Here is a 27733-nt window from a genome sequence, read left to right as displayed (position 1 = left end):
ATTGCTCAGGATTCAGTTTCATCTCAATATTTTCTCTGAACATTTTATGTAGCGCATCCTCTTGGATATCGTTGGTGTTGATCTTCTCCCTTCGACTAACGCTCTTACCTGAGTGAATATTCTTTCGTGTGAACCGTGATTTGCTCATAACTAAAGAGTGATCAGTATCTCAGTGACCATTGTGATTTGTAACGGAGTTAAGGACATGGCTTAGATCACTTCTTCTGGTAATGAAGAAGTCGAGCTGATGTCAACGGCCTGAACGTGAGTGTTCCATGTTACTTTGTACAAGGCTCTGTTCCGGAAGTAAGTGTTAGTGATGTAGAGAGAAAGAGAAGTTCCATCAGTCGCTGACCCTTCTCGTTCATACACTGAATAGCCAAAGAAACTGGTACACCTGCCTTATATCGTGCAGGACCCCCGTGAGCACGCAGAAGTTCCGCAACACGAAGTGGCATGGACTCAAGTAAAGTGAACTGACACCGCGAATCCTGCAGAGCTATCCATAAATCCGAAAGAGTACGAAGGGGTGAAGATCTCTTCTGAACAGCACGTTACAAGGCATCCCAGATATGCTCAATAATGTTCATGTCTGGGGAGTTTGGTGACTAGCGGAAGTGTTTCAACTAAGAAAAGTGTTCCTGGAGCCACTCTGTAGCAATTCTGGACGTGAGGGGTGTCGCAGTGGCCTGCTGTAATTGCCCAAGTACGTCAGAATGCACAATGGACATGAATGGATACAGGTGATCAGACAGGATGCTTATGTGTCACCTGTCAGAATCATATCTAGACGTATCAGAGGTCCCATATCACTCCAACTGCACACATCCCACACCATTACAGAGCCTCCACCAACTTGAACAGTCCCCTGCTGACATGCAGGGTTCATGGATTCAAGAGGTTGACTCCATCCGCTCGATACAATTTGAAACAAGACTCGCCCGACCAGGCAACATGTTTCCCGTCATCAACAGTCCTATGTCGGTGTTGACAGGCCCAGGCGAGGCGTAAAGTTTCGCGTCGTGCAGTCGTCAAGGGTACATGAGTGGGTCTTCAGCTCCGAAAGCCCATTCCATGACGTTTCGTTGAGTGCTTCCCACGCTGACACCTGTTGATGGCCCAACATTGAAATCTGCAGCAATCTGCGGAATGGTTGCACTTCCGTCACGCTGAACGATTGAGTCGTCGTTGTTCCGTTCTTGCAGGATCTTTTTCCGGCCGCAGCTGTGTCAGAGATTTGATGCTTTACCGAATTCCTGATATTCACTGTATACTAGTGAAATGGGAATCCGAGAAAATCCCCACTTCATCCCTACCTCAGAGATGCTGTGTCCTATCGCTCGTGCACCGACTATAACACCACGTTCAAACTCACTTAAATCTTGATAACCTGACATTGTAGCAGCAGTAACAGATCTAACAACTGCGCCAAACACTTGTTGTCTTATATAGGCGTTGCGGGCCGCAGCGCCGTATTCTTCCTGTTTACATATCTCTGTATTTGAATAAGCATGACTATACCACTTTCTTTGGCACTTCAGTGTATTTGCAATATCGTGTGGGCCAATGCAGTCAAGCCAGTTGTTCCGTGTATGCTCAATACTATCACTGAAGTTCAAATGGTTCAAATGGCTCTGAGCACTATGGGACTTAACATCTGAGGTCATCAGTCCCCTAGAACTTCGAACTACTTAAACCTAACTAACCTAAGGACAGTACACACATCCATGCCCGAGGCAGGATTCGAACCTGCGACCGTAGCGGTCGCGCGGTTCCACTCTCACTGAAGTCTCCCAGTAAACTGAGTTTATCTGATCCACGAACATTGTCCAAGCATTTCCATAGATCTTCGTAAAACTTGTCTTTGACTTCAGATTGCGCTTTCATAGTGGGAGCTTATGCTGAGATTAATGCGACAGGGCCTGATGTTGTCCTTATCCCCAAAATTTGTAATCATTCAGGAATAGATTTTTGGTTGTTCACAGCTGCTAAGAAGACTGTTTCACACTGCAAAGCCAGCTCCATGCTCACGTCATTCTCCAATTTCTCCACAGGGGACTTCATCTACAAGTTTGTGGATGGCATCTGCGGAGCCTAGAGCTGAATGAGACGTTACCTCCACTTTCTTGTGTCAGACCCCTCCTGTTTACTTTCCTGTTGGTCTCCCTTGGCCAATTCTTGTTTTTTTTTTTTTTTATCTCGGTGGTATTAGGTTTTGAGTCCCGAGAGCAGGCTTGTTTCCTATCTCTCTCACCCAAATCTGCGGGGTTTGATGCAGGACCATATCCCAAGGTTGTGTGTGAAGCCCCCAACGGCATCTGCGGCAGAGGAGGAGGGCTTCCATATGTCCCATATGCTTGGGGGAAGGGGCAATGGATCCGGAGTACTAGAGGTAACAGTAGGCTTCAACATGAATAAGTCGGCAGCTCCTGCAATCTACTCAACTCCACACATTGTGACCCGTCACCCTTATGGAACAGTTGTTAGGGTCGAGAGAAGGCCATGAATGCTTGACAAGTTCGTGGTTTTTAAATACGTCCCAGGCATTGCAGTGCCTATGGAGAGTGCACTCCGCTGCTCCTGCAAAAGTGCGGATAACAACACGGAGAATCACAGTTACCAGTTTTAAGCCTTGCGCTGAGGGCCGTGTGTGGGGGCGCCAGGGGTGGCTCTCATCGGTGGGCTAGTCCCTTGCAGCTAACTGACTGGTTATCACCTGCCTGAAGCTGGGCAGCCCCCAGTCAGACAGATGTTAGTCCGTCCTCCACCTTGCACTTCTATGGGTGTATGGAGCAGCAAGCACATCGCAGTGCTTGATCCAAGGTGGGTCACTGAGTAACCTGGAAAAACAACAATAAAGTAGCTCATACGAACAAAACCAACAATTCAGTACCCAACAAAATGGTTCAAATGGCTCTAAGACTTAACATCTGAGGTCATCAGTCCCCTAGACTTAGAACTACTTAAACATAAGGACATCACACACATCCATGCCCGAGGCAGGATTCGAACCTGCGACCGTAGCAGCAGCGCGGTTCCGGACTGAAGCGCCTAGAACCGCTCGGCCACACTAGACGGCTAGTACCCAATAGTTGCCACCTGGAATGGCAGAGCTATGTTATCCGAACACGACGCTCCTATTGATGCTGCCCCTGTAGCCAGAAAAACAGTCTTAATTGGGAGAGAACGGCTGCGTCTCCGCATTGATGAGTCTGCATTACAGGAAACTCGTCTCTCACGGGAAGGCAGCCTACGTGAAGATAATTACAACTTTTTCGTGGATAGGGAGAGAAATTGGAGAAAGACTTGAGCTACTTCGCGTCACACGGCATTAATTTCTCTCACGGGAAGGCAGCCTACGTGAAGATAATTACAACTTTTTCGTGGATAGGGAGAGAAATTGGAGAAAGACTTGAGCTACTTCGCGTCACACGGCATTAATTTCTTCACACAAATTCTCTTTTCTAAATGCGATTGACTTTTCATCACTGCCAATAATTATGTCAGTGTGCTCCCTGCCGCCGTTGGATAAGCAGCTGAGCAGCAAGTCGTATACTCCTAGCTCACTCATTTGTTACATAGTTTAATTCTTAATTTCTTTGCGTGTTTTTGGTACTTGCATTGTTTAATTCATTAATTTCGGGCGTGTTAGAGTATTTGAGAGTTGTAGCATCGCGTTTTAGTACCTGAATAGTGTAAAATCGCATAGTGTCCTTCCGCCGCCGAGCAGTGCGTCAGCAGTGCGCAAGTAGCAGCATAACTGCATTTACTAGGCAATCTTGTATTTTAATAACCGTTTAAATTCTGTGTCGATTTGTTTGCGCTCTCTGTAGATTAGTTCAGACGTTCTTTGCACAACAGTTTTTAGCATGGATAAGGACTGCAACTGCTGTGTTCGGATGCAGGCTGAGTTGGCATCCCTTCGCTCCCAGCTTCAGGCAGTGTTGGCTTTGGTCACACAGCTTGAGGCTCTTGCCAATGGGCTTCACTGTGGGGGTCCGGATGGGGGTTTGTCGGGGACGGCCAGCTCGTCCCACGCATCCCCCGATCGGACTACGACTGTGGTTGCCCGGGATACTGCCGGCATTGAGGCTGATCCCTCACCTGTGGTAGAGTGGGAGGTCGTCTCAAGGTGTGGCAGGGGGCGAAAGACATTCCGGAGGGCTGAACGGAAGGCCTCTCCAGTTTGTCTGACGAACCGGTTTCAGGCTCTGTCTCAGGCTGATACTGATCTTCGGCCTGACATGGCTGCTTGTCCTGTTCCAGAGGTTGCCCCTCAGTCTGCAAGATCCGAGCGGTCGCAGAGGGTGGGAGCTCCAACGCCAGGCGCGTAATGGGGCCCTTTACGGATATAGCAACAAGAGAGGGGAAGAAAACCAATGTGCACTCCGTGTGCATACCGCGGGGAGTCATTCCAGATGTGGAAAGGGTCCTTCCGGATGCCATGAAGGGTACAGGGTGCACCCATCTGCAGGTGGTCGCTCATGTCGGCACCAATGATGTTTGTCGCTATGGATCGGAGGAAGTCCTCTCTGGCTTCCGGCGGCTATCTGATTTGGTGAAGACTGCCAGTCTCGCTAGCGGGACGAAAGCAGAGCTCACCATCTGCAGCATCGTCGACAGGACTGACTGCGGACCTTTGGTACAGAGCCGAGTGGAGGGTCTGAATCAGAGGCTGAGACGGTTCTGCAACCGAGTGGGCTGCAGATTCCTCGACTTGCGCCATAGGGTGGTGGGGCTTCGGGTTCCGCTGGATAGGTCAGGAGTCCACTACACGCAACAGGGGTTGCAGGGTAGCAGGGGTTGTGTGGCGTGGGCTGGGCGGTTATTTAGGTTAGATGGCCTTGGGCAAGTACAGAAAGGGCAACAGCCTCAACGGGTGCAGGGCAAAGTCAGGACATGCGGGGACCAAGCAGCAATCGGTATTGTAATTGTAAACTGTCGAAGCTGCGTTGGTAAAGTACCGGAACTTCAAACGCTGATAGAAAGCACCGAAGCTGAAATCGTTATAGGTACAGAAAGCTGACTGAAGCCAGAGATAAATTCTGCCGAAATTTTTACAACGGTACAGACGGTGTTTAGAAAGGATAGATTGCATGCAACCGGTGGTGGAGTGTTCGTCGCTGTTAGTAGTAGTTTATCCTGTAGTGAAGTAGAAGTGGATAGTTCCTGTGAATTATTATGGGTGGAGGTTACACTCAACAACCGAGCTAGGTTAATAATTAGCTCCTTTTACCGACCTCCCGATTCAGCAGCATTAGTGGCAGAACAACTGAGAGAAAATTTGGAATTCATTTCACATAAATTTTCTCAGCATGTTATAGTCTTAGGTGGAGATTTCAATTTACCAGATATAGACTGGGACACTCAGATGTTTAGGACGGGTGGTTGGGACAGAGCATCGAGTGACATTATACTGAGTGGACTATCCGAAAATTACCTCGAGCAATTAAACAGAGAACCGACTTGTGGAGATAACATCTTGGACCTACTGATAACAAACAGACCAGAACTTTTCGACTCTGTATGTGCAGAACAGGGAATCAGTGATCATAAGGCCGTTGCAGCATCCCTGAATATGGAAGTTAATAGGAATATAAAAAAAGGGAGGAAGGTTTATCTGTTTAGTAAGAGTAATAGAAGGCAGATTTCAGATTACCTAACAGATCAAAACGAAAATTTCTGTTCCGACACTGACAATGTTCAGTGTTTATGGAAAAAGTTCAAGGCAATCGTAAAATGCGTTTTAGACAGGTACGTGCCGAGTAAAACTGTGAGGGACGGGAAAAACCCACCGTGGTACAACAACAAAGTTAGGAAACTACTGCGAAAGCAAAGAGAGCTTCACTCCAAGTTTAAACGCAGCCAAAACCTCTCAGACAAAACGAAGCTAAACGATGTCAAAGTTAGCGTAAGGAGGGCTATGCGTGAAGCGTTCAGTGAATTCGAAAGTAAAATTCTATGTACCGACTTGACAGAAAATCCTAGGAAGTGCTGGTCTTACGTTAAATCAGTAAGTGGCTCGAAGCAGCATATCCAGACGCTCCGGGATGATGATGGCATTGAAACAGAGGATGACACGCGTAAAGCTGAAATGCTAAACACCTTTTTCCAAAGCTGTTTCACAGAGGAAGACCGCACTGCAGTTCCTTCTCTAAATCCTCGCACAAACGAAAAAATGGTTGACATCGAAATAAGTTTCCAAGGAATAGAAAAGCAACTGGAATCACTCAACAGGAAAGTCCACTCGACCTGACGCGATACCAATTCGATTCTACACAGAGTACGCGAAAGAACTTGCCCCCCTTCTAACAGCCGTGTACCGCAAGTCTCTAGAGGAACGGAAGGTTCCAGATGATTGGAAAAGAGCACAGGTAGTCCCAGTCTTCAAGAAGGGTCGCCGAGCAGATGCGCAAAACTATAAACCTATATCTCTGACGTCGATCTGTTGTAGAATTTTAGAACATGTTTTTTGCTCGAGTATCATGTCGTTTTTGGAAACCCAGAATCTACTATGTAGGAATCAACATGGATTCCGGAAACAGCGATCGTGTGAGACTCAACTCGCTTTATTTGTTCATGAGACCCAGAAAATATTAGATACAGCCTCCCAGGTAGATGCTATTTTTCTTGACTTCCGGAAGGCGTTCGATACAGTTCCGCACTGTCGCCTGATAAACAAAGTAAGAGCCTACGGAATATCAGACCAGCTGTGTGGCTGGATTGAAGAGTTTTTAGCAAACAGAACACAGCATGTTCTTATCAATGGAGAGACGTCTACAGACGTTAAAGTAACCTCTGGCGTGCCACAGGGGAGTGTTATGGGACCATTGTTTTTCACAATATATATATAAATGACCTAGTAGATAGTGTCGGAAGTTCCATGCGGCTTTTCGCGGATGATGCTGTAGTATACAGAGAAGTTGCAGCATTAGAAAATTGTAGCGAAATGCAGGAAGATCTGCAGCGGATAGGCATTTGGTGCAGGGAGTGGCAACTGACCCTTAACATAGACAAATGTAATGTATTGCGAATACATAGAAAGAAGGATCCTTTATTGTATGATTATATGATAGCGGAACAAACACTGGTAGCAGTTACTTCTGTAAAATATCTGGGAGTATGCGTGCGGAACGATTTGAAGTGGAATGATCATATAAAATTAATTGTTGGTAAGGCGGGTACCAGGTTGAGATTCATTGGGAGAGTCCTTAGAAAATGTAGTCCATCAACAAAGGAGGTGGCTTACAAAACACTCTTTCGACCTATACTTGAGTATTGCTCATCAGTGTGGGATCCGTACCAGATCGGGTTGACGGAGGAGTTAGAGAAGATCCAAAGAAGAGCGGCGCGTTTCGTCACAGGGTTATTTGGTAACCGTGATAGCGTTACGGAGATGTTTAACAAACTCAAGTGGCAGACTGTGCAAGAGAGGCGCTCTGCATCGCGGTGTAGCTTGCTGTCCAGGTTTCGAGAGGGTGCGTTTCTGGATGAGGTATCGAATATATTGCTTCCCCCTACTTATACCTCCCGAGGAGATCACGAATGTAAAATTAGAGAGATTCGAGCGCGCACGGAGGCTTTCAGACAGTCGTTCTTCCCGCGAACCATACGCGACTGGAACAGGAAAGGGAGGTAATGACAGTGGCACGTAAAGTGCCTTCCGCCACACACCGCTGGGTGACTTGCGGAGTATAAATGTAGATGCAGATGTATATTCTACGTAAGTAAATATTATGAACATCGTTTCTGTTCCTTTCCCAGGCAATGCTACACAACGTTGAATCGAATTCCACCCGAAGATATGCTGTACTGAATCGTTGCCGGCCGTAGTGGCCGAGCGGTTCTAGGCGCTTCAGTCTGGAACCGCGTGACCGCTACGGTCGCAGGTTCGAATCCTGCCCCGGGCATGGATATGTGTGATGTCCTTAGGTTAGTTAGGTTTAAGTAGTTCCAAGTTCTAGGGGACTGATGACCTCAGAAGTTAAGTCCCATCGTGCTCAGAGCCATTTGAACCATTTGAACCGTTGCGGCCTCACGAATTGCTTTGATGTCTTCTCCATCGTATCGAACTCCAAAGACGTGTCTGTGCACCGAATACACTCGTTTTTCTCAACGAGTGGCCTGCATTTAACTGTTTTATGCTGGAAATTCTGCTTTCCTACTGTCAACTTTACTCATTATTGTAACTGTTGCTGGACGATATACGATTGAAATTGGCAGTTCACGGATTTTACCATACGACATATACTTCGTTAAACACAATAGCATTGATATTAACAGACACGATTAAAGAATACTTCAACAAACTGTGTGCCATTACACAATAACATTGGTATTACCACCAATACAGTCATGGATGTGGTGTTAAGTTAACGAGAAAATAGGCATTCCACCACTTATGGAAACAGAATTCGCGAAATGTATTCCCGTAATGTCGAACACTGAACATTGCACATACGGTGTTAAATTTCGTATAGCAGCAGTGGCAATTTCTTTCCGAAATTTGCCTACAGATATCTGAATTTCACCTGTGTGTTACTGATTCAGTATGCTCTGAGGACCGATTCCAGCAGATAAACTGAGGACGTCGGTAGGAACGCATTGACCAGATTTGACCTTTCACCTTGATATTTCCTTTGTACTCCCTATTCCCCCGAAATTCCTTCCCTGCTACCATGCACTTCCATCCAAACATTCCTCCCGTCGCCAGTTCCCTATGCCTCATCTCCTCCTCTCTTACCCCCTACATCCCCATCCTCCCTTCCTTCTCCCTCTTCGCTCCTCTCAACATCTTCCCAACCATGACCCCCATTAATAAGTCACAACCCTTTCCTTCCCTCCCCTTTCCTAAGCTACACCACTTTAATGAAAGTACTCCAGTTGTAGAGCTTCTAAGTCAATTTTGTTACACATATTTGTCTCTTGCAATCATAGCTTTCTATTTTAGTGACATAAAAAAGAAAAAGCCAATCAGTATCTCAATCCCTTTTTAATCTTCGAAGTCAGCGCACATGTTTGGCTCTCCCAATAACAACTCAGTATCTCACTGCCATAAAAGGAAATGGCCGGTCTCATTTCTCAACTTCTCTTCACTCTCCCTCCCTCATCCCTAACGCCACCCCGTGCCTGACATGAAACATGTGTAAATCGTGACGTCATAATTAGCGACGATGCACTTTTGTAAAAAGGAGTGGATAAAAGATCGACGAACCTACAAATATCTCAGTAATATCTACATACACATCGACATCTACATCTACGTGAATAGTCTGAAAATCACACTTGAGTGGCTGGCAGAGTGCTCATCAGACCACCTTCACAATAATTCTCTATTATTCCACTCTCCAACAGGGCGCGGGGAAAATGAACACGTATACCTTTCCGTGCGATCTCTGATTTCCCTTCGCATTAGCTTAAACTCCCCTATTGTGACAGCGTCTCCAGACATGTCTTCAACCTGAAATATCGTTGACTGGAGTAGAATCGTCTTCGGTGATGAGTCCTGCTTCGAACTGCGCTCTGGTGACCGCTGAAGACATGTCTGGATACGGTCCAGACAGTCGTGGGATACCAACCTGACTGTTGCCCGCCACACGGCCGGACAACCAGGAATGATAGTCTGGGGTAACATTTCGTTTGTACAGGGTGTTTCAGAAATGACCGGTATATTTGAAACGGCAATAAAAACTAAACGAGCAGCGATAGAAATACACCGTTTGTTGCAATATGCTTGGGACAACAGTACATTTTCAGGCAGACAAACTTTCGAAATTACAGTAGTTACAATTTTCAACAACAGATGGCGCTGCGGTCTGGGAAACTCTATAGTACGATATTTTCCACATATCCACCATGCGTAGCAATAATATGGCGTAGTCTCTGAATGAAATTACCCGAAACCTTTGACAACGTGTCTGGCGGAATGGCTTCACATGCAGATGAGATGTACTGCTTCAGCTGTTCAATTGTTTCTGGATTCTGGCGGTACACCTGGTCTTTCAAGTGTCCCCACAGAAAGAAGTCACAGGGGTTCATGTCTGGCGAATAGAGAGGCCAATCCACGCCGCCTCCTGTATGTTTCGGATAGCCCAAAGCAATCACACGATCATCGAAATATTCATTCAGGAAATTAAAGACGTCGGCCGTGCGATGTGGCCGGGCACCATCTTGCATAAACCACGAGGTGTTCGCAGTGTCGTCTAAGGCAGTTTGTACCGCCACAAATTCACGAAGAATGTCCAGATAGCGTGATGCAGTAATCGTTTCGGATCTGAAAAATGGGCCAATGATTCCTTTGGAAGAAATGGCGGCCCAGACCAGTACTTTTTGAGGATGCAGGGACGATGGGACTGCAACATGGGGCTTTTCGGTTCCCCATATGCGCCAGTTCTGTTTATTGACGAAGCCGTCCAGGTAAAAATAAGCTTCGTCAGTAAACCAAATGCTGCCCACATGCATAACGCCGTCATCAATCCTGTGCACTATATCATTAGCGAATGTCTCTCGTGCAGCAATGGTAGCGGCACTGAGGGGTTGCCGCGTTTGAATTTTGTATGGATAGAGGTGTAAACTCTGGCGCATGAGACGATACGTGGACGTTGGCGCCATTTGGACCGCAGCTGCAACACGGCGAACGGAAACCCGAGGCCGCTGTTGGATCACCTGCTGCACTAGCTGCACGTTGCCCTCTGTGGTTGCCGTACGCGGTCGCCCTACCTTTCCAGCACGTTCATCCGTCACGTTCCCAGTCCGTTGAAATTTTTCAAATAGATCCTTTATTGTATCGCTTTTCGGTCCTTTGGTTACATTAAACCTCCGTTGAAAACTTCGTCTTGTTGCAACAACACTGTGTTCTAGGCGGTGGAATTCCAACACCAGAAAAATCCTCTGTTCTAAGGAATAAACCATGTTGTCTACAGCACACTTGCACGTTGTGAACAGCACACGCTTACAGCAGAAAGACGACGTACAGAATGGCGCACCCACAGACTGCGTTGTCTTCTATATCTTTCACATCACTTGCAGCGCCATCTGTTGTTGAAAATTGTAACTACTGTAATTTCGAAAGTTTGTCTGCCTGAAAATGTACTGTTGTCCCAAGCATATTGCAACAAACGGTGTATTTCTATCGCTGCTCGTTTAGTTTTTATTGCCGTTTCAAATATACCGGTCATTTTTGAAACAGCCTGTATCAGTAGCGCTTTGGTTGTAATACGAGACATTCTTACAGCACAACAGTACGTCGATGATATTCTTCGCCCGGTTTGCTTGCCCTTCATGACAACCCATTCTGGGCTAACATTTCAACAAGATAATGCCCGCCCGGACACGGCGAGATTTCGTACTGCTTGTTTTCGTGCTTTCTATACCGTACTTTGGCCGGCGAGGTCACCGGATTCTCTCCCCAATTGTGAACGTTTGGAGCATTATGGGCATGACCCTCCAAGCAGCTCGGCTCGAGATTTTGACTATCTAACGCGCCAAGTGGACAGAATTTCACATGGTGTCCCTCAGTAGGAGATGCTTCATCTCTATCAAACAATGCCATACAGAATAACTGCCTTTTTTTTCATCGTCTTTGAGTAACAAACTTTATTCGGAGTTTTTGTTTGTTGCTTGAAATGTTAAAAATTACACCAATAAAAATATAAAGTCTTAAATCCGCAATTCTGGACAAGCAACGTTCACAAGATAAGTATATTCACAGGAGTAGGGGCTTTTGGAATCTACATTATTATCGCGGGCTCGCAGCAATGCCATTTCAAATAAACTACGTATAAGTAGACCTCAGTGTCAAGCGATGAGTTCTGGAGACAAGTTGAGTTTATAGCATGCAAGAACATTGTACTTCGGTACACTTTTCAGACTTTTGTCCCGTCTAGCCCTGTAATACGAGTTAAATTTATTTTATTATTCCACCTTTAAATGAGAGCATTCACGTTTTGTGTGTTGCTGTTTTTTTCTGAGCTTTCAAAAGTTACTTTCGATATGCGAAAAAAAGTTCCATGTTACAACATGGTAATGTATCTAAGAACAAATATTCTATTTAAATTTAAAAGTGCTGTAGTTCAGAAAATCTTATTAGTACTGTATTCAATAGCCTATTTGATGGAGAAACTATCGGGCAGGTAACTGAACCACAGTCCTCTCAAGTGTCAGTGTAGTGCATTAACTACCACGCCACTATGCTTGATTTTATACTTGTCGATACACAACTTAGGTGAAACGTTAGTTAAGTCACGAGAAATAAGGACGTACCACCTGCAGCTTGACAGTATCTCGTGACTGTCTGTTTTATACACTCCTGGAAATGGAAAAAAGAACACATTGACACGGGTGTGTCAGACCTACCATACTTGCTCCGGACACTGCGAGAGGGCTGTACAAGCAATGATCACACGCACGGCACAGCGGACACACCAGGAACCGCGGTGTTGGCCGTCGAATGGCGCTAGCTGCGCAGCATTTGTGCACCGCCGCCGTCAGTGTCAGCCAGTTTGCCGTGGCATACGGAGCTCCATCGCAGTCTTTAACACTGGTAGCATGCCGCGACAGCGTGGACGTGAACCGTATGTGCAGTTGACGGACTTTGAGTGAGGGCGTATAGTGGGCATGCGGGAGGCCGGGTGGACGTACCGCCGAATTGCTCAACACGTGGGGCGTGAGGTCTCCACAGTACATCGATGTTGTCGCCAGTGGTCGGCGGAAGGTGCACGTGCCCGTCGACCTGGGACCGGACCGCAGCGACGCACGGATGCACGCCAAGACCGTAGGATCCTACGCAGTGCCGTAGGGGACCGCACCGCCACTTCCCAGCAAATTAGGGACACTGTTGCTACTGGGGTATCGGCGAGGACCATTCGCAACCGTCTCCATGAAGCTGGGCTACGGTCCCGCACACCGTTAGGCCGTCTTCCGCTCACGCCCCAACATCGTGCAGCCCGCCTCCAGTGGTGTCGCGACAGGCGTGAATGGAGGGACGAATGGAGACGTGTCGTCTTCAGCGATGAGAGTCGCTTCTGCCTTGGTGCCAATGATGGTCGTATGCGTGTTTGGCGCCGTGCAGGTGAGCGCCACAATCAGGACTGCATACGACCGAGGCACACAGGGCCAACACCCGGCATCATGGTGTGGGGAGCGATCTCCTACACTGGCCGTACACCACTGGTGATCGTCGAGGGGACACTGAATAGTGCACGGTACATCCAAACCGTCATCGAACCAATCGTTCTACCATTCCTAGACCGGCAAGGGAACTTGCTGTTCCAACAGGACAATGCACGTCCGCATGTATCCCGTGCCACCCAACGTGCTCTAGAAGGTGTAAGTCAACTACCCTGGCCAGCAAGATCTCCGGATCTGTCCCCCATTGAGCATGTTTGGGACTGGATGAAGCGTCGTCTCACGCGGTCTGCACGTTCAGCACGAACGCTGGTCCAACTGAGGCGCCAGGTGGAAATGGCATGGCAAGCCGTTCCACAGGACTACATCCAGCATCTCTACGATCGTCTCCATGGGAGAATAGCAGCCTGCATTGCTGCGAAAGGTGGATATACACTGTACTAGTGCCGACATTGTGCATGCTCTGTTGCCTGTGTCTATGTGCCTGTGGTTCTGTCAGTGTGATCATGTGATGTATCTGACCCCAGGAATGTGTCAATAAAGTTTCCCCTTCCTGGGACAATGAATTCACCGTGTTCTTATTTCAATTTCCAGGAGTGTATTATTACTCTCTACTTTTATCATGACAAGGATCTGTTCTCCTCGACAGTTGCCATCCTCAGTATCACTATAAATTAGAGAATTGTGTTGACTGAATTAATCAGTACTGTAAGACATCTTCTTCTTTTCCTTCTTCTTCTTCTTCTTCTTCTTATTTATTACTACTATTATTATTGCCGGAATCTGTTCTCATCGACAGTTGTCATCCTCAATAACATTATGAATTAGAGAATTGTGTTGACTGAATTAAGCTGTACTGTAAGTTCTCTTCTTCTTTTCCTTCTTCTTCTTCTTCTTCTTCTTCTTATTTATTACTACTATTATTATTGACGTGATAACGTCCAATCGCTCGTCGGTTGAACTTTTATGTGCGAACAAATTCGTTATATTTGAATCGCCAATACCTAAGAGACTAATAAATAGTTAATATGTCTGTGTTTGTTTGTCGTACAGTATTTGTTTTACCCGTCACGTGTGCGTGTGATTGTTACGAAATAGCTTTATGTAAAGTTGTAAATCGGTGTAGCGTGAAAACGCGTTTAGCTATGGCAGTAATTCGGGTGTCATTGTGAAGTGCTCGCGGAACACTACGGGAACCCGAAGTGAGACAATAAAAACATTTGCCAGAATATAAGCGAAAGGCAGTATTAAATTGATGTTGCCTTATATGCCTCGAAAATGTACTCGGAATTATAGAAAACGCAAGTCAGACGAAAGCTTGTGGCGAAAGTAATTCCAAATGCCTGAAAGTTCCACAGCGTAGCGAATGTGAAAGTTACGGCAGTGTCGAAATGGAAACGGAAAAATGGCGATTACACAGCTGGCCCGTAGGGATACAGCGGCCAGCGACTGTACAAACTTGTAATTCATCTATTCTCTGACCACCAGTAAACCCCCGATTCTCTAAAGAGTAGAACTCCCATGTAGAAAAGAACTTCAAACTTCTGTGTACTTCAGAAATGAGTTAGTGAGCTAAATATTCAATGTTAGGAATGTAAGTGAGACGCTATGTGCCCTCATTATCAAACACTAAAACTAAACTCCGTCCGAACAGGCCAGGAAGGCCCAACGGTACCGTTCGGCCGCCGTGTCATCCTTAGACCACAGGCGTCACTGGATGCGGATATGGAGTCTCATGTGATCAGCACACCGCTCACAAGGCCGTATGGCAGTTTACGAGACCGGAGCCGCTAATTCTCAGTCAGGTACTATAGCTCCTCATTTTGCCTCGCAAGAACTGAGTGCAACCCGCTTGCCAACAGCGCTCGGCAGACGGGATGGTCACCCATCGAAGTGCTAGCCCATCCCGACAGCGCTTAACTTCGCTGATCTGCCGGGAACGGTGTTACCAATGTGGCAAGGCCGTTGGCCATTACCAAACACTGTATGAGTATAATCAGGATCATTTATACTTTTCAAGCAAAGGCTAGTTTTGCCGCGCATCTCAATGTTAACGACGTCATTTCTCTTAACTGTAGTGCACTGATATAATTTTGCAGGCACATCCAGTGATGCATGTGGATACTGTGTGCGAAGTATATTTCTAAAAGAATGATTAGTAAAGAAGTAATAATTGAAACATCGTGCCTGATGATGACGTTTTTCTGCATTAACGACGAAATTGTTGTAAACGATAAACCCTTCGCCTTTAATTGTTTATGAAAGATTTCAGAAAGAAAAAGTTTCTTAAAGGATTGAAATTACTTGTAAAGTTTGTTGGAAATCGCTAAGTGCTCTCATTCTCAAATAATGGACAAATATAATCAGGATATTTGCGTGCCGTGACTTACGGAGCCTTGAGACATGTAGATAGTTTATAACAGTTATATTTGTGTTAAACTTTTAAGATAATGTTATACCTCTTAATGAATATTAATGATTATAATCTTTAAATTTCGTCAGCAGTCATATGAAGTACTGAAAATCTAATTTTAATTTGCCCTTGAATCCATTAAATAGGCAAGCTGGAACTGGTATTGGGTAACTGTGCACCGGGTAAGTCGTTTAGTAATACAGATTATACGGTACTAACTCTGCATATTAATACGAAGCGCATCCGGGCGTTTTCACGAAAAATCTACGGCGCAAACCCAAACTCCGCACACAGATGTTATTATTATTATTGTTATTATTACTATTATTATTCATCTTCTGTGGTATTTCAGCCATAGATATATGTCGTCTTGACACTCTTCATGTTCCTCTGTCATATCCCCCTTTCTTAATCTGCAGATAACTTCCTCCACGTTTTGCTTCATCTGGCATTTTGTGCTTTTCCCTTCCTCTCCCTCTCCTCCCTATAATCTTTCGACCTATAACTCTTCGTTGCAGGTAATATAAGGTCCCAACCAGACGTTTTGCTAATTCTTATCATATTTAGTGATCTTTCTTCCTCTGTTTTATTAAGCATTTCTTCCTTCGCCTTTCTGTTTGGGTTTAAGCATTTTTATCAACGATCATATTTAAAAAATGCCCACGTGCATCATGTGATCAAAATTATCTGTACAACTCTACTTTATGTGCAGTGGACCACTAGGTGTCACGAGAAGTGGACACGTCAGTGTAGAAGCAGTAGTAGCAAAGTGGGTCAAGCAGATCTCTGTGTCTTGAACGTGGATTGGTCATTGGATGTCGCCTGAGTAACAGACCCATCAGCGATATTTCAAACCTTTTAAAGATGCTCACGTCGATTGTTGGTGATATGGTTTTGATGTGTGAAAGTGAAGGAAGAACCACTGCTAAACCCAGACCTAGAAGACTTCAAGGGCCGCGTAATTGGCCGCGTGGTTTGAAGAGCCATGCCACGGATTGCGCCGCCCCTCCCCGCCGGAGGTTCGAGTCCTCCCTCTGGCGTGGCTCTGTATGTTGTCCTTAGCTTAAGTTAGTTTAAGCAGTGTATAAGTCTTGGGACAGATTACCTCAGCAGTTTGGTCCCATAGAAATTCATACTTCAGGGCATGACGCACAGGAATCCCCGTGCATAGCGGAGGGTGGTTGTAAAAACCGCATGTAATCAACGGAAGGAATCACTCGTGAGTTCCAAAGTAACACCACCAGTTCAACTAGCACAATAACTGTGCGCATGGAATTAAAACGAATAGGGTGAAAAGTTCAGGAAGCTCATCATCATACGCCGCAAGTTTCTGTAATTTGAAGTCGTGCAAAGAGTGGTGCCATTGGACAGTGGATGACTAGATGACTGATGGAGTGATTTGGAGTGAGGAATCACTCTATACCCCGTGGCAAACCAATGGTTTGGGTTTTGAGAATCCTCAGAGAACTTTTTGTGCCATCATCTGTGTGTGCATTGAACTGGGGAGCTAGAAACGATGGAGAGGCTTCGTCCCGCCGCAGCCCTCAGTTGTTCACAACCCCACAACAGGCGACAGCAGTCCACCCACCCCACCCCACCGCCCCACACCAAACCTAGGGTTATTGTGCGGTTCGGTTCCGATGCAGGTGGTAATCGGGCGGGCGCCACCGTCTGTAGAGCCAACAATAAAGTACAGTACAGAGGAGCTGGTGTTATGGTGTGGGAATGTTTTCCTGGATTAGGGTCTGGTTCCCTCGTTGCGGTTAAAAGGATGCGACCACGTTTTACACCATCGTGTACTGCATACACTTGAGGAACTGTTCGGAGACGATGATTGATTGTATCGGCATGACAGTGCACCTGGTCATGAAGCAGCATCTGGGAGACTATGGTTTGTGGACAATAGCATTACTGAAAAGGACTGGCATGCCCAGAGTCCCTACCTGAACCCAAAGGGATGAATTAAAACACCGACTTAGCTCTACACCCCAGCGTTCAACATCACTATCATCTTCGGTTTCCGCTCCTGAGGAAGGGTGGGATCCCAGTCTTCCACAGACATTCGGACACCTTATTGAAAGTGTCCCCCCGCGGAATTCAAACCGTCATAAACCGAGGGGTGAACGCAATTGGTGCTGGATAGCGTATTTTTCTTCTTTATTTTGGCAGTTCTTGATTCACTGCTCTATAATACCACATCCTGCATAAAACTGTTTGTGAATCTCTTTCTTCGTTCTACTCAAATTCTTTTTGTTCTCAACAAACCCTTCCCCTTTCTGAAGCTATTTTACTCATAAATATCCAACTTTTTTCTTCTATAAGGCTTCTATATTTTCGTCACCAAAGTTCCTAACTTTCTAAAAAAATTAACTTATTCCAGGGGCTGTCGTTGTAATGGTACTTGAAGGAACTTTCGTGTTTGCTGAATGTTGTTACTCTTGCTTTGAACTTCTGATTCTGTCAGCACCGCTTCATCATCCGCATACTTTAGCAGTTTCACCCGTTTTCTTTCTATTTTTACACTTGTTTTCTATGGTTCCGCATCTCAATCGGTAAAAAGGAGTCCTTATAGGATCACTTTCTTTTCCGTCTATCTGTATCTCTGTCCGATGTTATGGCCCCTTTTTCTCAAGAACAGTTAGACGTATCACTTTGGAACTTATATCACATACAAAGGCCTTCGGTCCCTTGGCGATGTAAAAAATGTAAACTTCCAAGTCAATCCAGTCAAAAAATAGGGACATTCATCTCACATGTTTTTAATCCCAGCAAACTGACTCATCAAAACCTGATCTAGAATCACGAAATTTGGCAAGAAGCAAGTTTTACATTGCAAGTAAAGTAAACAATCGGAAAATTGTTAATTCGTAATTATATAATTACAACAGCTGATGCAAAATTACGTAAAATGTTGTTGATTATATAATTACTATATCAAATGCTAAATCATGAAAAAAAATTAAAACATTAAATCAAAACATTCTCGAAAGTTTTCGAATTCCCGGGACCAATATCTTGCTGGTATCGATATCTACAACAGGCAAAATCGTTGAGAGTGTCGATTTGCAGGTTGGATAAGCTATCTATATATGTGGGCAGAAACAGTCTGAAAAGCTTGCAACAGTGTTGCTGAGCAATTTGTTCTGAGAAATAATTGTTAACAAAAAAAATCGATATGTTGCATTGTTACCAATTTAACAAGAATTCAAGTTAGCAAATCAATTCACGCTCGAAAATTCAAGCAACCTGTCAATATAATTAGTGTCAGTTGCTGTTATAGCGTACACGACAGCGCAGTAGTCTGTTCACCTGTTGGCTCGGGTTCGATCTTTACTATTGTCCCAGGTCCAGTTTTTTTATCGCGCTCATGTTAGGTTTTAAAAAAACAAACGAACACGTTTGGAAACACCGTTTCTGGCAGGCTGCTTGAATTTGTGCGCGCAACGATCTGACTGGCTAACTTCAATGCTAATGAAATCGTAAACGGCACAACATATCGAACTATTTTTCATAATAATTAGTTCTGTACGCATCCTGCCCTGCGTGTCCTTACATGCTTTTCAGACTGTTTCTGATCATCCTGTGTATATAATTAAGTTTGCACCGAACCTTCAGAGCGCAGGGCCTACCATCACTTGGCCAATCTTCTAATAATGTTATTGTCTCTTTTCCAGAATAAATACTGTCGCAGGTTCGAATCCTGCCTCGGGCATGGATGTTTGTGGTGCCCTTAGGTTAGTTAGGTTTAGCTAGTTCTAAGTTCTAGGGGACTAATGACCTCAGCAGTTGAGTCCCATAGTGCTCAGAGCCATTTGAACCATTTGAACCAGAATAAATACTGAAAGGCATCGGTGCAAACAACACCCTTGTCTGAAACTTTCTACAGTGCTGTTCTCAATTCTTTACTTAACCCCAAATTTTATAGTCGTCTTTGATCTCGTGTATAATTCCTTGAACAATATTATATCCTTACCGCCTAGTCCAAAACCTATGAAACTTATGTTCATTAGGAAAAGCACATCACTTGATTCAAAATCAGGTACATTATAGGGGACCGCCAACTCTGGCTCAGCCACAGAAACGTACAACACGTCTAGAACTATACTCGTAATGAAACATGTGACAGTCAAAGCACGCTGGGCAAACAAATGCTCATCCCAGGAGGCATTACGCTAACTCCCTGTCTCATCGCGTCTGGCTTTGATTCTGAACTCAGTTCGGTGAGTATCAGAGTCCACTAGTCTCTGCAGGTATGCCACTCCACTGAAGCCACTCGCTCATAATTACATCCCACAGAGCTACCAAATTGCGGGGATGATGATTGCTTCGTTTCACCTGATATTAAAAAGAGTCGCAGACGTTTTCTATGGGATTAAGATCGGCTGATTTAGCGGGCCGGTGGAGGTGCGATGAGGGGACCGAGTGTTTGTCAAACCACGAACTTAAGCGTTCAGGCCCTTGAACACATCTTTTGTCATTCTGGAGGACGAGAAGGTCCAAATGGCTCTAAGCACTATGGGACTTAACATCTGAGGTCATCAGTCCGCTAGACTTAGAACTACTTAAACCTAACTAACCTAAGGACATCCCACACATTCATGCCCGAGGCAGGATTCGAACCTACGACCATAGCAGCAGCAGCAGCGCGGTTCCGGACTGAAGCGTCTAGAGCCGTTCGGTCACAAGGGGCGGCCGAGAAGGTCCGCAGCAAACTCATCGTGAACATGTAGAAGAAAGGGCAACACTAAGTCACCTAAAATGTTGAAATAAACACCCTGGATCATGTTCACAATAACTAAAATAACTAGACCCCAATCAGGGTTACCAAAAGCAGCCTCAAAACTTTATAGAGCCACCTCGGGCCTCAAATATACCCTCCAGACACCGTGTCTTAAATGCTTTATTTTGCCTTCAGTGGAATCGTTCCCACTGATAAATCAACAAATTGCTCAATCTCATTAACGGTGTGGTCATGTCGATGTCCAAACACGATAGATCATTTGAGCAAACTTGACACGTCTCCTCATCGGTCCATCTCACTGTGCTTATTCCATACAATAGAGAGGCACATATACACCACCTGGTTTCCCTGACTTCCCTCAGCCGTGAAGTTTCACACAACCACCTGTGACCAGTTCAACAGCATGTACAGAACTCCAAAGCGACCAGTATATTCTTTTATGGGCATGACTAATAATCTGTGTGGTGAACCTATACACTAAACTTAACTCCGTCCGAACAGGCCTCGGAAGATCAAACGATACTGACCGACTGCCGTCTCATTCTCAGTCATTGGCGCCACTGGATGCGGATATTGGGGAGAGGGGGGGGGGGGGGGGGAGGCATGTGCTCAGTAAACTGCACTCCCAGCCTTGTCAGGTTTCGTGACCAGAGCCGCCACTTCTCAGTCCATAATTTGCCTCACAAGGGCTGAGTGCACCCCGCTCGTTGAGGAATGGTAACGGACACCAGTACCGTATAGTTTAGCATAGGCACTCATGTTCAGAAGCGTGACGTTTTCCCGCTACACGCAAAATACCACAACACACGTGGCTCTCCTACTCCTGCTGTTTGTCGTCGTCACAACTGGTGCTCGATGTGACGAACAGCGACGTAAACAATGATACCTCCGTACGATGTCCCGGTACACACGATTATCAAGCCCGGTTCTCCACCATCCACGCTGCAGCCATAACTCGCGCCTCGGATGTCACGGCGGTCTCGTAAATCACGGGTATCATGTGGTTCCCACAGGTAGTAGTGCGCGTGAGACATCTGGTGATCGGCGAATGACGTACTTAATACTCTAGTCAATAGAGATCAGAATTGGCTCCGTATACGCGCTTTAAACTCGCCAGCGAGCCCTGTGACGTCATCTCTAAACTCGTCGCCTCTGTGTGCTCATAGACTCTACTCGGTGAGTCTCCGCCTCACCACACTCGATACCCGAGCCTGTTGTCGGGTACACGTGAACTCGACTCCCTCAGAAAGGTGAACGAGTGCACGAATTCGCAGTTATAACTGCGGACTCGCTGCATTCCCTCTTCAAACGCAACTGTTTTGAAAGAAATTTTCACCATTAAACTGTAAATTACTTTTCATTTATCTCGCACAATCATGAGTTCGGCTTTATAGCGATTCTCGATTGCAAGTTGAAATGTTACAAAATGTCCGACCTGCCTAAGTCATAGAAGAAAGTTACATACTGATATAGCGGCTGATCGGCTAACAGTGAATATTCTTCTGTTTATAAATATATTTATCTAGATAAAATTTTTCCAATGACTACTGTGAATTTATTTTAATATTCATTCAGAGGATGTTGATCGATTACGTTGGCATATACACCAAAGAGTTACCCGGTATGTAACGACAGCAGAAGAAAACATGACAAGAGGATGGAGTGCAGTGTTTAAATGGTGATTGATTATTAAAATAAAATTAGCTACTAGTACATAACATGACAAGTTCTAAAAGCAATAACGTCACGCCCAGAAAAACTCTGCAGACCAGGATCATTAATAACACCACAATTGCTACAGTAAACTAATCATTAGCATGAGAAAAAGTATAATTAAAATCTGAACTAAAATTAGAAGTACATCCTACAAAAACTGCAAGACCATGAAGAATAACATGAGCAACAACAGATTTAACAGGTATTTTATTCTTCTTATAAGCAGCGGTAGTAGTCACCTCTATATTATCTATAGACTTATATACAGTATTCCTTCAACGACGACGAAACCTTCTATATAACTTTTGCTTTTTGTAACAGGAATACAACAGTGAATCGCTCTATGAGAGTTTTCGTTTCACACAGACATATGTTTTCTCGTGGTGCAGGAGGAATAACGGAGAGTACAGCCATTTTGTTTACACTGGTCGAAATTTCTAAGCTTTTCGTCTGAAGTGTCGACTACAGCGAGAAACGTATTCCAGAAAACACTCTTCCACTAATGGAACACATTTGCAAGTGTGTACTTTGCATCAATAACTTTCGTCTTACACCCTCCACAGTCTCACATAATACACTCCACAGTCTCACATAACACAGCTTCATTACAGACCGCCTGATGCAGACAATTGGTCATTTCGCCCTGTCAGTGGTACTCGTACTTTACAACAGCAAGATCGAATACACATCTCCATACTAACAATAAGTCACAGCTAGCATTACAGCCCTGCATGCTACAGTAACAGAGAACGGGTAGACGAGTATCAAGCGACTGCAGCGCTACTGTCCTCAGAGTCTAGACGCTTGTCGAACTACAGAGGGAACGATAGAAGCCCAGTCGTACTGATGTAACAGCGCCGCCTTGGATGGTGAAGTATGCAACCCGCAGCATTACATTCGTACTCGCTCCGTTTCTGATCTCTACTAGTCAGTGGCGCCGAAAATGCGGTAGATTTGAACTTGTGTTGCGGTATTTTGTGTGTAGCGCGAAAACGGTGTATTTCCGGACATGAGATCCTATGCTAAACTAAACCGTCTTGTTCCCAGTACATGTGCTCAACACCTGCAAAGTTACACCCTGCGAACTATGAACATCACTGGACAGGACACAGCTCTTTTGATGAATGAACTGATTTTCATCCCACAGTGCACAGATTGTGCGTTTAAAACATTATTCTCATCGAGGCATCCTTCAGGTTTGATTAAGGAAAACTTTAAAGACATTTATTTGTAAGGCATCTGAATAGAAGCTAGCAGAATAAAGACACAGGTAAACGTGGCCATTAGTAATGGACGCTAAAAAATTGTGTTTACTTTATTGATTACAAATACTTTCGTTTTAAACTTACAGCCAATGATTTCTTGAATCTCTGCTCTCTTTTGTTAACTGGCTTGTCTCTGTGGTCGTTATACAGGCCGTGTGCCAGAAGTGTGGCTTCGAGACGTTCACCGCTCACAAGGAGCCCATTTCACTCTGCAAGATTTGCTCTGAGACACGAGAAATGTGGAAGAAATCGGGCGCCTGGTTCTTCAAGGTACGTACTAAGTAGCATCCTTGTTGCACCTTAAATTTCTTGTGCAGAATAAATATCAACATGTGATTCATCAGCAGTGGAAACTATAAAGCAGCGTCATGTGATGAGTTATTCTACTGTGATGATACAGCATAACTGTATCATTCTACTTTTACTTAATTTCATTCTCTTATTAATTTTCTTCCGCTACTCAACTTTAATTCTTTGGGAAAATGGTAATCACAACGCATGTATAAGATTCATGCATATACATAACAATCGACAACGTCATAAGCCAGGCGTTGAATAAGTGATGTAACACTTTTTTTCTGAAAGAAAGTTGGTTTAAGAACATAACTCCGTTCAGAGCGACAGCCTTGCGCCAGCCTGCTTGTATGACCTTTATGGTTTCATGGTACCACTCTAGCGATCGACATCGGAGTTAACGTCTTGCAGCACAATAACCTCCCCACCATCCACGCATTGTTTCGTAACGCCTCATAACGCGCACATATGCTCTTCGTTGCTCTTTATGGTACTCAAAAGCTCAAATGTGTGTGAATTCCTAAGGGACCATACTTCTGAGGTCACCGGTCTCTAGACTTACGCACTACTTAAACTAACTTGTGCTAAGAACAACACACACACCCGTGTCCGAAGGCGGACTCGAACCTCCGGCGGGAGTGGCCGCGCAATCCGTGTCATGGCGCCTCTAACCGTGCGGCCACTCCACGCGGCTTTATGGTATTCTCTTAGGTGGGGAGGAACCCAGTAGGCACAAGATTTTGAATCTCCCATCCTACGGACGAGTGTGTCAACGCTACCAACAAAGACGTCCAGTTGAGCAGCGAGGTGTTTCATTGTGTTCCGTCGATCACCTCGGATGAGAGTGTCACCACGTTCCAGTGTTGCAGGAGTCACAGCTGCGCGCGGCCGGCCGGCATGGGGAGATCGGACAGTTTTGCGTGACCTTGTTGAAATGACAACAGGCGCCTTGCCCAACGAATCACCGTGCTTTTGTTCACTGGCAGGTTTCTATAGACATTCTGCAAGCGCCTAGGAATATTTGCGATGCTCTTGTTTTCCGCCAAAAGAAACTCAGTGAGAGCTCTCTGCTTGGAATGCATCTGCGTTACGAACGCCATTTTGAACGCTACATATACCACCGCCACGTATTGGAACTTCATGAAACTATAGGGGCTGAAGTAGTATTCGAGGGTGTCCCACAGCAAATTCAACGTTTTTTCAACCGAAATTGGCCGAGAGAAAAAACTGTGTGGCCATACTTATTGAACGCCCGTCTTATTTTATAAATTATTGTAGTTTCTTGTAACTAAAACTGTAATGCCGCTAGCCGTTAATCATTTAATTTTGGTTCCACAGCTAGCTACAGAATATCGTGCATCCACTGAACTACGGCTTAGTTTTTAACTCTTGTGCTCCAACGAAACCCATTAAACTAATGAATTCTCCACTTAATTTCGTCTGCGCGTTTGCTCCTAGATATTTTCTTTTTTTTTTCCTACGTAAGAGAAGGAAGTCTTTACACTGTGTTTTGTTTTTGTAACGTACAGGTAATCGTTTATTTTTTTTCACTTTTGCTGTCGATCTTTTTCAATGCCCAAACATAAGCAAAGAAGTCTTTTCTACCGTGTGACGTAAGAAGACGGCAAGTGATGCTGCAATCTCTGCCTTCCCTGATTTTCCTAAGCTGGCATGACGTATGTACTACAATCACCGATTTTCAGTCATATTTTATCGCAACGCCTACTATATAAGTGTAGGGGCACGGTTCTTTAGGAAACAGAAAAGACACATAAAGCTATAATATGAGCTGCGCCTTTCCAAAGGTGTTATTAAGTAATGAATCATTCCTCACCATAATTCTGTAAAAAATCATATTCTTCCGTCATTTATAGCTCACACATCAGATCGGCAATGCTCGTAAATCGCTTGCATAATCTCAACAATTGCATTCACTTGGAATCACACATTCTTTGCTCCACCTTCATCACCTTCATACTCGTTTTTCACTGTTGGCTCTTGAGTTGTTCATACCCTCACTTGTTCATGCCCTCATTTTCATACATTCGATGCCCAGAAAAACACTCCAATACTCTCTCTAGCCACTGTTATTCTGTTATACAGGGTGACTTAGGAGGAAAGGTACATGCTTTGAGACGCGATAGTATTAGTGATTCTGAATAAAAACTTCATATGGACATATGCCCTATTGCGAATTGTTTCCGAGATAAAACACGTTTAATATCACTTTTGTACGTTTTTCTTTAATAACTCGAAAACCGCACACTCAATCTAACTAAAAAAAGATCCTATTTATTTTTTGTCTAGGACTAACAGTTTGCGCGAAGAGCTCTAGAGAACATTGGAAACCTCGCGCGACACGTGTGCGCTGTAGCTTAAGTACTTTTTGTAGGCCAGTTTGATGTAGTTTTCTGACTTCATGGACCACAAGGGTCCTGTATCAAATTGTTCGTTTCAACTTCCTCTATACTAATGTGGTACGTTGTAAACAAAGACAATGAATAATACAGAAAATAAATAGAAATGTACATTAAAAGTGTTTTATCACGGAAACCATTCGGAAGAGGACATATGTCCACATCAAGTTTTTTCTTCAGAATCACAAATGTTATCACCTGTCAAAACACGTACCTTTCCCCCTGACTCACCCTGTATGTTCCTCTGAATTTACAAAGAATTAATCTCTATGGGAATAGCACCTTTACAAAATGTACTGTACAACAGTTAAATAAAAAAAGACAAAATATTAATAAACATGCCAGAAAAATTTCATCATAGTAGGACTTATTCAGTTGTGGAAGTTGCTTGTGTATAGCTGTATCTCCATAACAGTGTAAAATGTAATTCCTCAAGCTGGAACTGCGAATAAGATTGTAGTGTTGTAGTGCGTGAGATATTTCGATCAAAACGAGACTGTGGTTTCCAGGAAAAAGGTGATTTTATGTGCAATAACGTTCCGGTGTGCGCGATTTCTGCCTCGTTTAGGAATGACTACGGCGACACAAGTTAACCCTGAAAGCCAGTTTGATACAGTGTTACGGAATTGTGTTGCATTAGGATATATTCCCTGAATATTCGACTTCTGAGTCGTAATTATCGGCTTCCGAATTGGAAAAAAGTAGCCGACGGAATTTCAGCTCACCTTCTGAGCTGCACATAATTCTAGACAACGCGCATCATGTGCTCCTTGAAAGCAGTCTTACGTTATGCAGTAAGGCTAAGGGTGACCTCGGTCACGAGATCCACATAGTCAATTGTCTTGTAAACAACTTTAGGCGGTACCTGCTCTATGGTCGCCTTAGGTCTTTGTTCGCAGTCAACGCCCTTTTCAGCACGTAGTGGAAACAGGTAGGGACACAGACAGTACTCTGGTATTGCCTCAGCGTCCGTGGTACTCACACCTTCCCCCTTATCAGCTACATCATCTTCAGAATCGGAAGCAAAGCGCTTCCGACCTCAACCTTAATACCATATGAGTGGCAGAGCTTTATGCTACCGTAATGCCCTCTGAGAAGACGTTGTGTATCTGGTTGACAAGGGAGCAGTACCGTTGTCTGCGAGAGTTAACTGTTGGCGGTGCACGATTCCACACTTCGTGAACGTTAAAAATCATGATCACCATTAATTAAGTCGTTCGTCAAACGCTTTTCATTGGCTTCCCTGAATACTGACTCACATAAGGATGAAACACACGTTAAAATTTGTATGTTCTTGAAGGTCACAGCTTTGTCTGTCTCAATACAGCGCTCGTCCACTGCTAGTAAATCAGAGTGTAGCATTGGACACGGCGACTGTGGCGCTTTACCCTCGGTCTTCCAGCTCGCTCAAATGTTGGCTAAACGCTTGACAGCCCCAAGTTACCAGCAGACCGAGTCTGGTTACGACTGCATTCCCACGCTATTGTGGATCAAGCATACGCCATGAAAACACGGATATTCACACATCAAACAATGTTTAGAACGTAAAACAAGGCGCATTTTAATTTCATCCATTGTCTTTTGTTTTATTTCTCGGTGACGAGTAACGTAAAATACTGCATTCCCACGCTATTATGGATCAAGCATACTCCATGAAAACATCGATATTCACATATCAAACAACGTTTAGAACGTAAAACAAAGCGCATTTTAATTTTATACATTGTCTTTTGTTTTCTTTCTCGGTGCTGAATAATGTAAA

The 27733-nt window shown here is 44.7% G+C and overlaps 1 protein-coding gene across 1 annotated transcript in view; it reads left to right on the top strand.

Moving 5' to 3' along the window:
* LOC126419040 (rabphilin-3A) overlaps positions 1-27733 on the top strand; it is a 1076902-nt gene that overhangs the window by 813586 nt on the left and 235583 nt on the right. Inside the window, exon 8 of the mRNA XM_050086103.1 lies at positions 23411-23530. Within this exon, the coding sequence (XP_049942060.1) occupies positions 23411-23530 (120 nt within the window). The remainder of the gene's footprint in view (positions 1-23410; positions 23531-27733) is intronic.

Source organism: Schistocerca serialis, chromosome 9, assembly GCF_023864345.2.
Source record: "Schistocerca serialis cubense isolate TAMUIC-IGC-003099 chromosome 9, iqSchSeri2.2, whole genome shotgun sequence".
NCBI lineage: Eukaryota > Metazoa > Arthropoda > Insecta > Orthoptera > Acrididae > Schistocerca > Schistocerca serialis.
The sequence above is the reverse complement of the archived record's forward strand: the minus strand, read 5'-3'. Positions and strand labels throughout refer to the sequence as shown.